The following is a 14,795-nucleotide window of genomic DNA, read 5'->3' on the forward strand; positions in this document are numbered from 1 at the left end:
TTAGTAGAGACGGGGTTTCACCGTGTTGGCCAGGATGGTCTTGATCTCTTGACCTCGTGATCCACCCGCCTCGGCCTCCCAAAGTGCTGGGATTATAGGCGTGAGCCACCGCGCCCGGCCTAAAAAAAATTTTTTAAAGCAGCCTAAATATCCATTAGTAGGGAATGGACTTAATACATTAGAGTATTTCCATACATACAGTGGAATAGAATGGGAAACTTAAGAGTATTAAGTAAGGCTATATTAATAGGCATGGAAAGATATCTACAATCTATTCAATTAAAAAATGGTTTAAAAATAGTTGGTATCTCGTAAGTACTATATATCCAACAAATAAAAGATATACACTAACATATAAATAGTGGTTATTTCTTGAAGGTAAAAGAGTGGGTGATTTTCACCCTTTCTATGCTTATTTGAATTGCCTGATATTTACTTTTAACAGTGAGCACATATTTACTTTTATACCCAGAAAAAATAAAGTATTTTTTACTTTGGAAAAAAAAAGGTTGGTGGTTACCCAGTGGGTCATCCAAGGTGTCTACCTACTTGGAACTCAAAAGGTTGTCTGAGGAATACAGATGAAAAGTACACCGTAAGATGATCTTGAGCTTCTAGCTCTAACACTTAAAACTGGAAATACTTTATTTCTCTTATATTGGCTTATCGCCAAGGTAATAGGTACTTTTCACAGGATTGTGCCTATTTTTACATAAAATATTTGGGGATTTTTTTAGATTGCAGGTTCAGGCTAATAAAGTTTTTCTACCACTTTACCTGTATAAAGACATAATCTGCATTGTTCAGTGACTCCTTAAGATCCCGTTAAATCTGTCGTATTTCTTGTTCAGCCCATTTTCAGAGTTCTAGCTGAAAACAATCTTTAGGGGCATTTTGCTTTTTGGCAACTGACACTTTTTATCTTCCCTTCTAGACTGTGACATCATTTTTTAACGGGGTAGGGAAACATTTAATTTAAATATATATATATATTTTTGAGACAGAGTCTTGCTCTGTCACCCAGGCTGGAGTGCAGTGGTGCATTCTCAGCTCACTGCAACCTCCACTCCCAAGTTCAAGTGATTCACCTGCCTCAGCCTCGCAAGTAGCTGGATTATAGGCGAGCGCCTCCACATCTGGCTAGTTTTTTGTATTTTTAGTAGAGATGGGTTTCGCTATGTTGGCCAGGCTGGTCTCTAACTCCTGGCCTCAAGTGATCTGCCTGCCTCAGCCTCCCAAAGTGCTGGGATTACAGGCGTGAGCCACCATGCCCAGCCCCATCTTAAATATTTCTATATCCATATAAGCTTAGCACATAGTAACATTATATATATCGTATTAATAATATAAATAAATTTGTTATATATAATATATATAAATATTTGAGTCAATAAATGTATGATTGAGGAGATTCACTATTATAGATAATGCCGGTATAAATATTCTATGTTTAAATGGCCTTTCCTTCCATTTATTTACTCAGGTTTGTTTGGAGACATTGAGGCTGTCAGTAAATATTTATTGACTGGCCACTTGCTGTCAAGCACTGACTGTACCAGGTACAGGGTACATAGTTTCTGACAAGACAGGGCAGCTCTCTGTGCTTGTGAAATTACATTTAGAAACAGGGTTATTGCTCTAAATGTGTATTCATTTTTACATAAAACATTTCTTATTCTTCTATATGTTGGGACGAGTCTCAATTTCTCAGCTGCTTTTTTTAGGCATCCTGTTTCCAGACTGCCCATAAATTTAGTATTCTTTGGGACTACCACTTTTTTGAACTTCAAGTCCTCATCCCTTGGAATAATAAACTGAAGGTTCCAAAGTAGAGAACAAAATAATAGAAAAAGAACTAAGTTATAATCATGCACACACATGCTAGGTGCTGGTGGTCTGGGAACCTCACCTATAAAGAAGAGGATCCACTCCTTCCCTTCAAATGTAGTCAGCAGCCTCTCCCACTGGGCTTGCCAAAAGTAGCCAGAAGCACCCCAAAATCTCTGAAGATGCCTTGGAAGAAAAACCATTTAGCTTTCTGGGTGAAGACTAGGGGGTGGACCCCTCCTTCCTCTATGCTCTGCCACTGACCACCACCACCACACTGCCCCTAGCTCCTGGATTACAGCTGGGGGGAGCTGACTTACCATGTCATTGAGTTCCAGAAGGCCACAAACAAGAGAAGTCCAGAGCCCAGGATGAAAGCTGTCCTCCTCATAGAGCCCCAGATGTGTCCCTCCTGGAGGTGGTCAAGGAAGTGTCAGACCCCAACAAGCCCCCTGTGTTTACACCCAGCTCACTGCTAAGGCACAGCAGGAGTGCTATAGGATCAAGGTCTCAACCAGCCAGGAAGGCCCACCTTCTGACCTCTTCCCAGCTTCTGTGGGAGCCTCTTTCTTATCAGGAGCTCTCGGGCTGTATATGGGTGTGTTTATGAAAATTAGAGCTCACATTGGGGGAGGGAAGGGAATTAGCCTGACTCCAGAGAAACTAGCAGGCAATTCTGTCTGAGTCAGAGGACGGGCAAGCCTCTATTAATCATAGGATTTCATTGTCAGTCTTCTTGGCAAATGGAGATACCCATGATCTGCACATTGGAATCACCCTGGGAGCTTAAAGGCCCGATAGGGTCCCCTCCAGCCCGATTACATAAAAGTCCCTGGGGGGTGGGACCTTGACTCCCCAGGTAATTCCAATGGGCAGGCAAGATTGAGAGTTACCGCAGCAGCGTCTGCCAAAACCATGATGAGAAAATCCTTTCCCAGTTATAGGAGCTTCACTGTAACCATAGGCTAGGCCTATTTTTTCCATCCCTACCCTCCTCTTGCTTTGGCATAAAAGAGTAAATTGTATACCTTTTCTGACGTTTTTTTTTTTTTTTTTTTTGAGGCAGAGTCTCACTCTGTCACCCAGGCTGGAGTGCAGTGGTACCATCTCAGCTCACTACAACCTCTGCCTCCAGGGTTCAAATGATTCTCCCACCTCAGCTTCCTGAGTAGCTGGGATTACAGGCATCTGCTGCCACACCTGGCTAAGTTTTGTATTTTTAGTAGAGAAGTTAGCTGGGGTTTCGCCATGTTGGCCAGGCTGGCCTTGAACTCTCAACCTTAAGCGATCCGCCCACCTCAGCCTCCCAAAATGCTAGGATTACAGGTGTGAGCCACTGTACCCCACCAGAACTTGTTCTTTTACATGGGCCATTCAAAGGTCACCCTGTGTTTGCTAGGCCGGTGACTTTGGGCTTTTCCAATTATTCCTTTGTTTGGATTCTGAGGGCTCTTTTCAGGAACTTTTCTAGACTCACTGGAAGTTTTAATCTTCTAAGTTTGATCAAACCAAATTAAGCCAAATTAAAACCTCAGTTTCACATACTGGATTAGATATTTGTTCAGGGATGTTGATGTTTTTGTTTTTTTTTTAAATCTCCCTAGCAGCCCAGATGAAGGAAATATAAACAGGACAAAGGCCCTCTGTGAAGTGCAGGAAAACGCAGTGCAGGAGTTAGCTGGGGTCAGCAGCCAGTTCTCAGCTACCCCCAGAAGGTCTCTGTTGTCCCCAGGAAAGTTATAGAAACAGGTTTTCGAAAGGCCCGAGGCATAGGGCATGCTAAGGGCTACAGCCAGGAGAGCCAAGAGGCGAAGGGAGGACAGTTACCAGGCTTTTCAATTCCACTATGCACATTCACACTCTGCATTCAGGCAAAGCGGTTGTGGTTAAAAAGCAGTTTGGAGTCAAGTATACTGTTCAGTTACTGAAATGAAGACCTTACTATGTATCAGCCACCCCTAAACCTTGGGGGAGATGTTGGATGCATAGCAAGTGCAGCTACGGCAAGAGGCACTGACTGCATTCTTACCAGTTTGGGGACGAGGTGCTGGCATTTACCTGCTTTGACTTTTCATTGTGTAGCATATGTCCAGCTTCTCCCTTCATCTGGAATGAGAAAGCACAGGCGATTCGGGGAGTTATTTTCATAAGCATCTAAGGAAGTAGGGAGTGGAGAAAGTCAAGGTGAATGGCTGGCAGTGATTTTTGAAAAAACCATTAGGCTTGTTGTTTTTCCTGAAACCAGACAAATTGATTCTAAAACTTATATGGAGAGATAAATGTACAAGAATAGCTAGACAAATGCCAGAAAGGAAAAACTGGTGGAAGGGAGAGGGACTACTAGGTGTACCAGCTACAAAAATGTATGATAATGCTTTTATTTATTTATTTATTTTTAAAGAGACAGGGACCCACTATGTTGCCCAGGCTGGTCTTGAACTCCTAGACTCAAGCTATCCTTCTGCCTTGGCCTCCCCAAGTGCTGGGATTACAGGCATGAGCCACTACACCCCACCAAAAATGTATTATGATGCTTTTTGAAAAACTTATTTATTCTCTCTTTATTTCTCCCTTTTATTAGAGAGCTGTTGCTGTAAGAGAAAAAAACGAACTTACCCAGAACTCAAAGAATAGTTCTAGCAAGTTGGTTTGGTTTTTCGTTTAGTATTATTTGTTGGTTGCTTTAAAAACATGGACCAAGACTTTTCTGAAACCAATCAACAGTTCTATGGAAAAGAAAAAGAATATGTACATCAGGCATTAACCTTCTTTAAAAATACAGCCTAACAAGAATTTGGTAGAAGGACAATCATTAGAAATACATCTGAGGGCCAGGTGCAGGTGACTCATGCCTGTAATCCCAACACATTGGGAGGCCGAGCGGGGTGGATCACCTGAGGTTCAGAGTTCAAGACCAGCCTTGCCAACGTGGTGAAACCCCACCTCTACCAGAAACACAAAATTGTTTCTCTACCAGAAACACAAAAATTAGCCAGGCATGGTGGTGCACACCTGTTGTCCCAGCCACTCAGGAGTCTGAGTCAGGAGAATTGCTTGAACCCAGGAGCCAGAGGTTGCAGTGAGCCAAGATTGTGCTACTGCACTCCAGCCTGGGCAACAACAGAGCAAAATAAGAAAGAAAGAAATATGTCTGAGGTTGGGTACAGTGGCTCATACCTGTAGTCCCAACACTTGGAGAGGCCAAGGCAACAAGAGTACAGGCAGGCACCTGCCACCAGTGACCGCTATTTTTTTTATTTTTTATTTTTAGCAGAGATAGGATTTCACCATGTTGACCAGGCTGGTCTTGAACTCCTGACCTCAGGTGATCCACCCACCTTGGCCTCTCAGTGCTGGGATTACAGGTGTGAGCCACCACACCTGACTTAGGTCATTTTTAGTCTGACACTTTACTCGCTATCTGGAGTCCCCACAAGCATGGATCATTAAGCACAAGGGAGGTAGTGGTTTTTGGTACCTTTAGGGCTAAACCTATCAAATGTTTCATTTCCCCCACCTTTAAAAAAAAAAAAAAATAGAGATGGGGTCTTGCTATGTTGCTGAAGCCGGTTTCTAATTCCTGGGCTTAAGAGATACTTCTGCCTCAGCCTCCCAAGTGGAGAAATTACAGGCATGAACCACCAGGCCCAGCTCAAATATTTTAATGACAAGGAACCAAGTATCAAAAGAAACACCTCAACTTGGGAAATACCTGGGAGATCTAAATGTCTGCAAACCATTTGCAAAGCAGGCAGAGCCTTCATATCAATGTGGATTTCCGTCTCCAGTGTTTGTTAGGAAGTAGAAAAGGTTCTGTTGATCCTGTTGAGATAAACATCCTGTCTGGAAAGGGAGTTGAAAAGATTTGGAGTTTGTTTGCTTTTCAAGCTTCTAGAACTCTTTTTGCTATGCCATCCCACAGGGAACTTTACTTATATGTCCAAGTCTCCTAGCCTCTTCCCTGTCTCAGCAACTCCATTATCTTTGCTAAGAGCTTACGAAGCAAATGAGACCTGGCCTTTGATCTTTAGGAGCTCATCCATTCCTTCCAGAAACATTTATGAATTTACTATGTGCAAGAAGCTGTGGAAAGTGCTGGTGATGCAAAAATGAGAAACTCTCAGTCTGGATACATATTCATCATTCCAAAATTTATATCCATAGTACTGGGCTAGAGGTCTGGGCCAGAGCTAAGAAACTGCTAGACAGGCAGTAGATCTGGTACACCAAGAAATCTCTACAGGGGCCAGGCATGGTGGCTCAAGCCTGTAATCCCAGCACTTTGGGAGGCCGAGGCGGGTAGATCACAAGGTCAAAAGATCGAGACCATCCTGGTCAACACGGTGAAACCCCGTCTCTACTAAAAATACAAAAAATTAGCTGGGCATGGTGGCGTGTGCCTGTAATCCCAGCTACTCAGGAGGCTGGGCAGGAGAATGGCCTGAACCCAGGAGGCGGAGGTTGCAGTGAGCCGAGATCGCGCCATTGCACTCCAGCCTGGGTAACAAGAGCGAAACTCCGTCCCAAAAAAAAAAAAAAAAAAGAAATCTCTACAGGAAGACAAGTGTCCAGACTTTCTTCATGCTCTTGGATACATGGTGTCCAACTTTAAAACTGAAGTTTTTCTTCTCAGACTGCATTTTAGCTTAAACCAACAAACAATATAGATATAACGAAAAAAAAGATTTAAGAGTCTGCCACATGAATACCAAAATAGCCATTGAAGATATTCCTTACTCCATTATTTAGTTGTTAAGAAAAGGCAGTATATTTTTTATGAGGATATAGATGATGATTCCAATAAAGAAATAAGTATGGCTGGGTATGGTGGCTCATACCTGTAATCCTAGCATTTTGGAAGGCCGAGGTGGGTTTACTTTTTGAGGTCAGGAGTTTGAGACCAGCCTGGCCAACATGGCGAAACCCTGCCTCTACTAAAAATACAAAAATTAGCCAGGCATGGTAGCAGCTGCCTGTAATCCCAGCTACTTGGGAGACAGACAGGAGAATCTCTTGAACCTGGGAAGTGGAGGTTGCAGTGAGCTAGACAACACAGTGAGACTGTCTCTACAAAAAATTTAAAAGATTAGGTGGGAAGATCGCTTGAGCTGGGGAGGTAGAGGTTGCAGTGAACTGTGATTGCACCACTGTGCTCCTGCCTGGATGACGGAGCAAGACCCTGCCTCCAAAAAAAAAAAAAAAAAAAAAAAAAGTACACAGGGAGACTGAGTCAGATACAAAAAAAAAAAAAAAAAAAAAAGGAAATAAGTGCACAGAAGTTCTTCCTCTCTCCTCTCTGGAAGAAGTGGTATGCTTTCTTATGGAATGCAAAGAAAATGAGACAATCCATTTCTCCCCCTCTTTTTAAAGCACCTGTATATTTTCTCTACAAATTATACCTTCCCCACCAAAATGGTATAGAAGATTATTGTCTGATGGTTTCTTACCAGTTTTTATTTATTTATGTGTAGCCATTCTATATATACCTTTATTAGAAACTTTCTCAAACTCTTTTGAGAAGTAGGCTGGGTATAAAGTATAAATAAACAGAACCAGATATTCAAATTAAAAACAAAAATCAAGGCCAGGTGTGGTGGCTTACACCTAGAATCCCAGCACTTTGGGAGGCTGAGGTGGGCGTATCACCTGAGGTAAGGAGCTCAAGACCAGCCTGGCCAACATGGATAAAATCCTGTCTCTACTAAAAAAATACAAAAAATTAGCTGGGCTTTGTAGACGGCACCTGTAATCCCAGCTACTTGGGAGGCTGAGGCTGGAGAATTGCTTGAACCTGTGAGGCAGAGGTTGCAGTGAGCTGAGATCGGGCCATTGCACTCCAGCCTGGGCAACAAAAGTGAAACTCCGTCTCAAAAACAAACAAACAAAAAAAACCCAAGAGGAACTAGGATGACTGTCAGTACAATAAGATCTTGGCTCTGGAAAAAGGCAGCTCTGGTTCACTCTATAGGGCGGGGTGCTGATCATGCCTACTGTGTCCACATTATGGAAACTGGATATTGCTGAGACTAGGTGGGCTGATAAGACTTAGGCACTAAGTATGTTTGACATTGGACTCCTCTGTCCCACGTATGCCTTCTGGCCAAAGGGAAAATGATTGCTTATTTTCTGCTGGTAGGAAGGCTTCTTGTCTGTAAGAGCAGCAGCATTTATCTGTTGATATTTCATTTCATTAGCACCAACGAAGCAGTTCCTAACATGTCCTTTGTTCTTTAGCCACGCCAATATGGCCATATGCCATCGCCAGAGATATTTATCTAGGTGCTGAGTTCTCCAATTGTATTGTTCTACGGAACATTTTATGCCAAAGCAGGTTGCTTTCTGTGCCTCTCTGCCTGTCTGCAGACATGTTTTCAGTTTTTCATGAACACAGTCAGTCAGAAAGATTCTAGGGGAGACCTCAAACATGGTAGGCAAATGAGTCTTCACCCAAAGAAGCTCCTTAACATTGTTTGCTAATGCTAGTGTTCAAGTTAGAAATTTTGGCAAGTAAAAGTAACAACAACATTTACTATTACGTTAAAGTACCATAGTCATTACTTTCTCTGACTTGACTAATTCTTTCTTTCTACCTTTTGAAGTATGCCATCTTAAGAACTGGAAGTTGGACTGGGCATGCTGGCTCACGCTGTCATCCCAGCACTTTGAGAAGCTGAAGCAGGAGGATTGCTTGAGTCAGCCTGAGAAACATAATGAGGCCCTATCTCCACAAAATATTAATATTAAACAAATTAGCCAGGTGTGGTGGCTCATGCTCCAGCCTGGGCCACAGAGCAAAGAGTCTTGAAAAACAAAACAAAACAAAAAATGAACTGGAAGTTGTATTAGAACTCATCTGTACAGATGCCCCCATTTTCCATCTGAAGAAACAGAGATGTAGAGATATTTATTATTTGGCTTCAAACTGGATGCCTATTTAGTGGCAGAACTTGAATTCAGTGCTCATTATACCAACTGAGACTGCAAAAGCATAGAATACATTGCGGTTGATGAACACAGGGTGGGTGTCAGGGATTAAAAGGGACACAAAAGAATGAGATTGGCCTGTATTAGCCATGAATAGTGAACTAGAGTGTGTGTGTGTGTGTGTGTATATGTGTGGTGTTTTAATGCAAAAGAATGCGTTTTCTCTAAAATACTAATTATTATTTCAAGAAACATTTATCAGATGCCAGAGACAATGCTAGACACAGGGGCTAGAAAGATGAATAAGACATGCTTTTTGTCCTATTTTATAAAATCATATAACTTGGATTTTCTAGAGAAAGTAGGAAGAGAATGACATACTTATTTGAGAATGGAATGCATTTGGAGGACAGAAAGAAATGAAGTACACTAAAAGCAAAGATTTTTTAAACATTTTTTAAAATTTATTTTTAGAGACAGAGTCTCGCTATTTTGCCCAGGCTGGTCTCAAACTCCTGGTTGATTCGCCGACCCCAGCCTCCCAGTGTTGGAATTACAGGCATGAGCCACCATGCCTGGCCAAAGACTGTAATATTTTACAGCAATGAATGGATTCTCCCTTAAAGTGAATTTGATATATATTGTGAGCTTATCCAAATTATATATATATATTATTTATTTATTTATTTATTTATTTTTTTGAGACAGGGTTTTACTCTGTCACCAAGGCTGGAGTGCAGCACTTTGGCTCATGCCAATAATCCCATCACTTTGGGAGGCCAAGACGGGTCGATCAACTGCGGTCAGGAGTTGGAGGCCAGCCTGGCCAACATGGTGAAATCCCATCTCTACTAAAAATACATAAATTCATGATTCACTGCAGCCTCAACTTCCTGGGGTCAGTTGTTCCTCTTGCCTCAGCCTCCCTAGTAGCAAATTAGATACTTTTTAGTAGTATGGCTCTGTTTTGTTTGTTTTAGTGTGAACCAAGGATTTTATTTATTTATTTTTTAGAGACAAGGTCTTGCTTTGACACCCATACAGTGGATCAATCATAGCTCACTGCAGCCTCAATCTTCTACACTCCAGTGATCCTCCCACTTCAGTCCCCTGAGTAGCTGGGACTATAGGTCTGTACCACCATGCTGGCAATTTTTAAAAAAATTTTTGTAGAGATGGGATCTCCCTATGTTTCCCAGGCTGGTCTTGGACCCCTGGGCTCAAGCAATCTTGGTCTCCCAAAGTGCTGGGATTCCAGGCGTGAGCCATTTTGCCCTGCCTATGTGGTTTTGTTGAAAGCATAAGGTGAGGCCGGAAGGGATACAGACAGTTTAATCTTGAGTTTTGTTTGTCTACAGCCCAATTCTTTCAGATTTTCTTTCTTTTCTTTTTTCCTTTCTTTTCTTTTCCCTCCCTCCCTTCCTTTCTTCTTTCCTTTCTTTCTCTTTCTTTCCTCCCTCTTTTCCTTCCCCTCCCCTCCCCTCCCCTTTCTCTTTCTCTTTCTCTTTCTCTCTCACTCTCTTTCTCTTTCTCTTTCTCTTTCTCTCTTTCTCTTTCTCTTTCTCTTCCCTTCCCTTCCTCTTTCTCTTTCTCTCTTTCTTTTCTTTCTTTCTTTTTTGAGTCTTGCTTTTGTGGCCCATGCTGGAGTACAATGCATCACCTCGGCTCACTGCAACCTTCACCTCCCAGGTTCAAGTGATTCTTCTGTCTCAGCCTCCCAAGTGGCTGGGATTACAGGTGCCTGCTCCCACCATGCCTGGCTAATTTTTGTATTTTTAGTAGAGACAGGGTTTCACCATGTTGGCCAGGCTGGTCTTGAACTCCTGGCCACAGGTGAACTATCCACCTCAGCCTCCCAAAGTGCTGGGATTACAGTGTGAACCACCGTGCCCAGCCCAGATTTTCTTTCATATTCTTGTTTCCTGGATATTCTGCCTGGTTGATGAATGCTCCTATTTTGTAGATATAAATACATCACCTTTATGTGAATGTGTATTGTTTTGTAAATAACTTGTAAAATTATTGAGACAATTTACTGCTGGTGGGGGGGAAGACCTCATATTCATCTGGTCTACCCCTTCCATTTTATAGCTAAGGAGAAAGCCCTAGATAGCAGAAGTGACTTGCTCCAAACTCCATATGGTTTCTGGCAAAATCTAGGGTTCTTAACACTGCCTAGTGCTGTATGTATTTTGGGAATAGCATAAATTCTATTTCATAAGAAATGACACAGGGGAAGGGCAACTGACCCAAAGATTAGAACTCCTCTTACTTCAGCCTCTGCTCTCAGACTGTATGCTAGGAAAAAGCTGAGCAGTCTGCCTCCAGGGCTGGGGAGACTGAACTGTAATGTAATTACACAGCTTACAGCCTCTGGTGAAGAGGGTTTTGCAGAACTGCTATGACCCAACATCTGTACTTACCTGAGGCTTATATAGAAAATACAGTGGCCAATATGCATTTAAGAAGATGAAATGCAGTCGGGTGCAGTGGCTCATGTCTGTAATCCCAACACTTTGGGAGGCCAAGGTAGGCCGATCACCTGAGGTCAGAAATTTGAGACCAGCCTGGCCAACATGGTGAAGCCCCATCTCTAAAATTACAAAAATTAGCCGGGTGTGGTGCTGCATACCTGTAATCCCAGCTACTCTGGAGGCTGAGACAAAACAATTGCTTGAATCTGGGAGGTAGAGGGTACAGTAAGCCAAGATCATACCACTGTACTCCAGCCTGGGTGCCAGAGCGAGGCTCTGTCTCCAAAAAAAAGAAAACAATGATGAAATGCTGCTGGGCACGTTGGCTCAGGCCAATAATCCCATCACTTTGGGAGGCCAAGACAGGTGGATCAACTGTGGTCAGGAGTTGAAGGCCAGCCTGGCCAACATGGTGAAACCCCATCTCTACTAAAAATACACAAATTAGCTGGGTGTGGTGGGGGCACCTGTAATCCTAGCTACTCAGGGGGCTGAGGCAGGAGAATCTCTCGAACCCAGGAGGTGGAGGTTGCAGTGAAATCACACCACTGCACCCAGCGTGGGTGACAGAGCAAGACACTGTCTCAAAAAACAAAACAAAACAAAAAAGGAAGATGAAATACATGAAAGAAAAGGTTAAAAATGATTGTTGTGGGCCAGTTTTAGTAATACTCTCTTCACTCCTTTTGCTGCATGGGACTTTGAGTTTACTGTTCTGCTTGACTGCATGTCCATGAGGCTAAGAACCTGCCTGTCTTGTTTACCATGAGATCCACACAAGCCCAAGGCTGGCATGTAGCAGATATTCAAGAAGGATTTGCTGAATAAATAAGAGATAGAGGAATCAAAAGCATTGCTTTTTGGCCTCAAAAAGTGTCTTAACATTTGCTATTGAACATTTTAGTGCCTTTCCATTATGCTAATTACTTTCCTAAAGTCAGAAGCTGATGCTCAGTGCATTTGTGTTTTAGCAAATTGAATTGAATCTGTATATCCGACTCAAATTTAATTGGAATTGTACATGAAACTGATGCAACCCACAAATCAGCATCTTGTCTTGCTTGCCTTAAGCCCCAAAGGGCCCATAAGGAGCACCCTAAAAGCCACTGTTCTGTTGTTCATCTCCATCTATACACTTTACTGTATGCCCTTTACCCACTAGCCTTTGTGGAGTGTTTCTATAGGTACTATCAAGCCACTAACAATTTCAAAACTGAAGCCACTGTTGGTAAATTCAAGTATGTTGCATCAAAACAGTTCCGACCTGCTTGTCTGACTCATAGCCCACATATCTATACAGAGACTTTAAAACTGTTGTAATTTGCCCCATACGTTCCAAGTGATGGCATATTAGAGATGAGAAGCAATTAGGCAGCAGCTGCTTCCCAACAGTTTCTTCCAGTTTGATCTGTCACTCCTTTGAGTTCTGACTTAGGAGTTCCTCCTTTACAAGGTTTTAAAACCAGTTACTTGTTCATTACATTCACCAGTCAATTGCTAGAAAAATTAGACTACTGAGGAGGTAGATGGTACAAACATAAGCAGAGGATGCAGACATTAGCAAGAGGTAAGGAGGTGACTGCACTACAGAAATGTCCTAGGACACTGGAGACAAATCTAACCCGTGCCATAAGTAGAGAGGACAGGGTGGTGGCAGAGGGGAAGAGTGTGTTTAGCCCTTTAAGTGAACTTGGATATGTCCTGACCTTTGCAGACACCACCCCTCCCCTGTAGTTCCCACTCACCTCTGCAGTGGGCTGTGTCCAGGCTCCTCTGAGGTCCTGGCCGCAGGTCAAATCTACGTTCTCCTCCCCGTCAGCCGCTGCTTTGGTGGCTGCTGCTGCTGCTGTGCTGCCAGCTAACCTTGTTTTTGCTCAAGTAGGAGGCTGGCCGTGGTGATCACATTACAGAGCTGCCTACTGGCTTGGTCCAGGCACGTGATGAAAAATGTTTGGGTCTGTGTGGGCTGGAAACAAAACAGCCTTCTTTGCAGAGGGCATGTCCTTAAAGCGGAAAGGAAATCTAAGCTCAAGCAGGAGCTTGAAAAAAGTACATTTGGCCAGACTCTGGGCTTCCCTCCCCCTGCCCCCCATTTTTTCTTTTAAAAAATTTTCCCGAGTGAGACTCCATCTCAAAAAAAAAAACCACAAAAAAAAAAACCAAAAAAAAAAACTTCCCTTATGCTCACGCTTGTAATCCCAGCACTTTGGGAGCCCCAGGCGGGTGGATCACGAGGTCAGCAGTTCAAGACCAGCCTGTCCAATATGGTGAAACCGCATTTCTATTAAAAAATACAAAAATTAGCCGGGTGCGGTGGTGCACGCATGTAATCCCAGCTACTCAGGAGGCTGAGGCAGGAGAATCGCTTGAACCTGGGAGGCTGAGGTTGCAGTGAGCTGAGATCATGCCACTGCACTATAGCCTTGGTGACAGTGAGACTCCCACTCAAAAAAAATTTTTTTTTCTCCATCATGTATAACTTACGAAAATGTTGCTGACCCATAGGAGGCGGATTCAAGAAAAGATGTGGGTGTCAAATAATGGCAGGTAGTACAAGTTGGTAAAAAGGTGACAGAGACCAGAAGATCACATTTTCTTTTTTTTCATTGCTTCTCTTCCTGTGAAGGGCAGGGAAAAGAGGAGAGATGCATCAGCTATTTCTAGTGAGTCTAGATGCAAGAAAGGCATGCCTGTGGAGGGTGAATTTGCACTGTAATTGAAATAGGGGAACTTAGGATACAGGACCCATGACATGAAGTGAGAGTCCTTTGGAAAAAGAGCTGCTTTTAAATTTCTAAAAATTGTTTTTATAGGCAAATGTGCAAATGATATAAAATACAAAAGGGTCAAAAGAATGTACAATGAAAAGTCTTTTTATTCCTCCTCAGTCCCCTTTTTTTCCTTCCAAGAGACAAAACCAGATTTTTGTATATCCTTCCAGAGCTTACATATGTAAATAGAAACATGTGTAGGTCTTGTGCTTCTCCTTTAGCAATAGCACCATAGTATGTTTGTTCTGCACCTTGCTTTTTTTACTTAACAAACATGGAGATTGGCTGGGCATAGTGGTGCTTACCTATAGTCCCAACTATTTGGGAGGCCAAGGTTTGAGGATCATTTAAGATCGGCCTGGGCAACACAGCAAGACTCCTCTCTCAAATGAAACAAACAAAACAAAACTCAAAAACTTGGCTGGGCATGGTGGCTCACGCCTATAATCTCAGCACTTTGGAAAACCAAGGTGGGAGGATCACTTGAAGCCAGGAATTCAAGATCAGCCTGGGCAACATAGCAAAACCCCATCTCTACTAAAAACACACAAAAAGGCCGGGCGCGGTGGCTCACGCCTGTAATCCCAGCACTTTGGGAGGCCGAGGCGGGTGGATCACACGGTCAAGCGATCAAGACCATCCTGGTTAACATGGTGAAACCCCATCTCTACTAAAAATACAAAACATTAGCTGGGCATGGTGGCACGTGCCTGTAATCCCAGCTACTCAGGAGGCTGAGGCAGGAGAATTGCCTGAACCTAGGAGGCGGAGGTTGCGGTGAGACGAGATCGCACCATTG

General features: G+C 43.0%; 1 protein-coding gene across 1 annotated transcript in view; it reads right to left on the reverse strand.

Annotated features, from left to right (window-relative positions):
• The window catches only part of FAXDC2 (fatty acid hydroxylase domain containing 2), a 25,826-nt gene extending 12,653 nt beyond the window's left edge, over nt 1–13,173 (reverse strand). The window contains exons 1-4 of the mRNA XM_017540545.2: nt 12,971–13,173; nt 3,886–3,933; nt 2,148–2,239; nt 1,910–2,013 (exon numbers count right to left, since the gene is read on the reverse strand). Coding sequence (XP_017396034.1) covers nt 1,910–2,013; nt 2,148–2,239; nt 3,886–3,933 — 244 coding nt within the window. The 5' untranslated portion in view covers nt 12,971–13,173. The remainder of the gene's footprint in view (nt 1–1,909; nt 2,014–2,147; nt 2,240–3,885; nt 3,934–12,970) is intronic.
• Nucleotides 13,174–14,795: the final 1,622 nt, after the last annotated feature.

The sequence above is a fragment of the Cebus imitator genome, unplaced genomic scaffold (assembly GCF_001604975.1).
Source record: "Cebus imitator isolate Cc_AM_T3 unplaced genomic scaffold, Cebus_imitator-1.0 Scaffold126, whole genome shotgun sequence".
Taxonomy (NCBI): Eukaryota; Metazoa; Chordata; class Mammalia; order Primates; family Cebidae; genus Cebus; species Cebus imitator.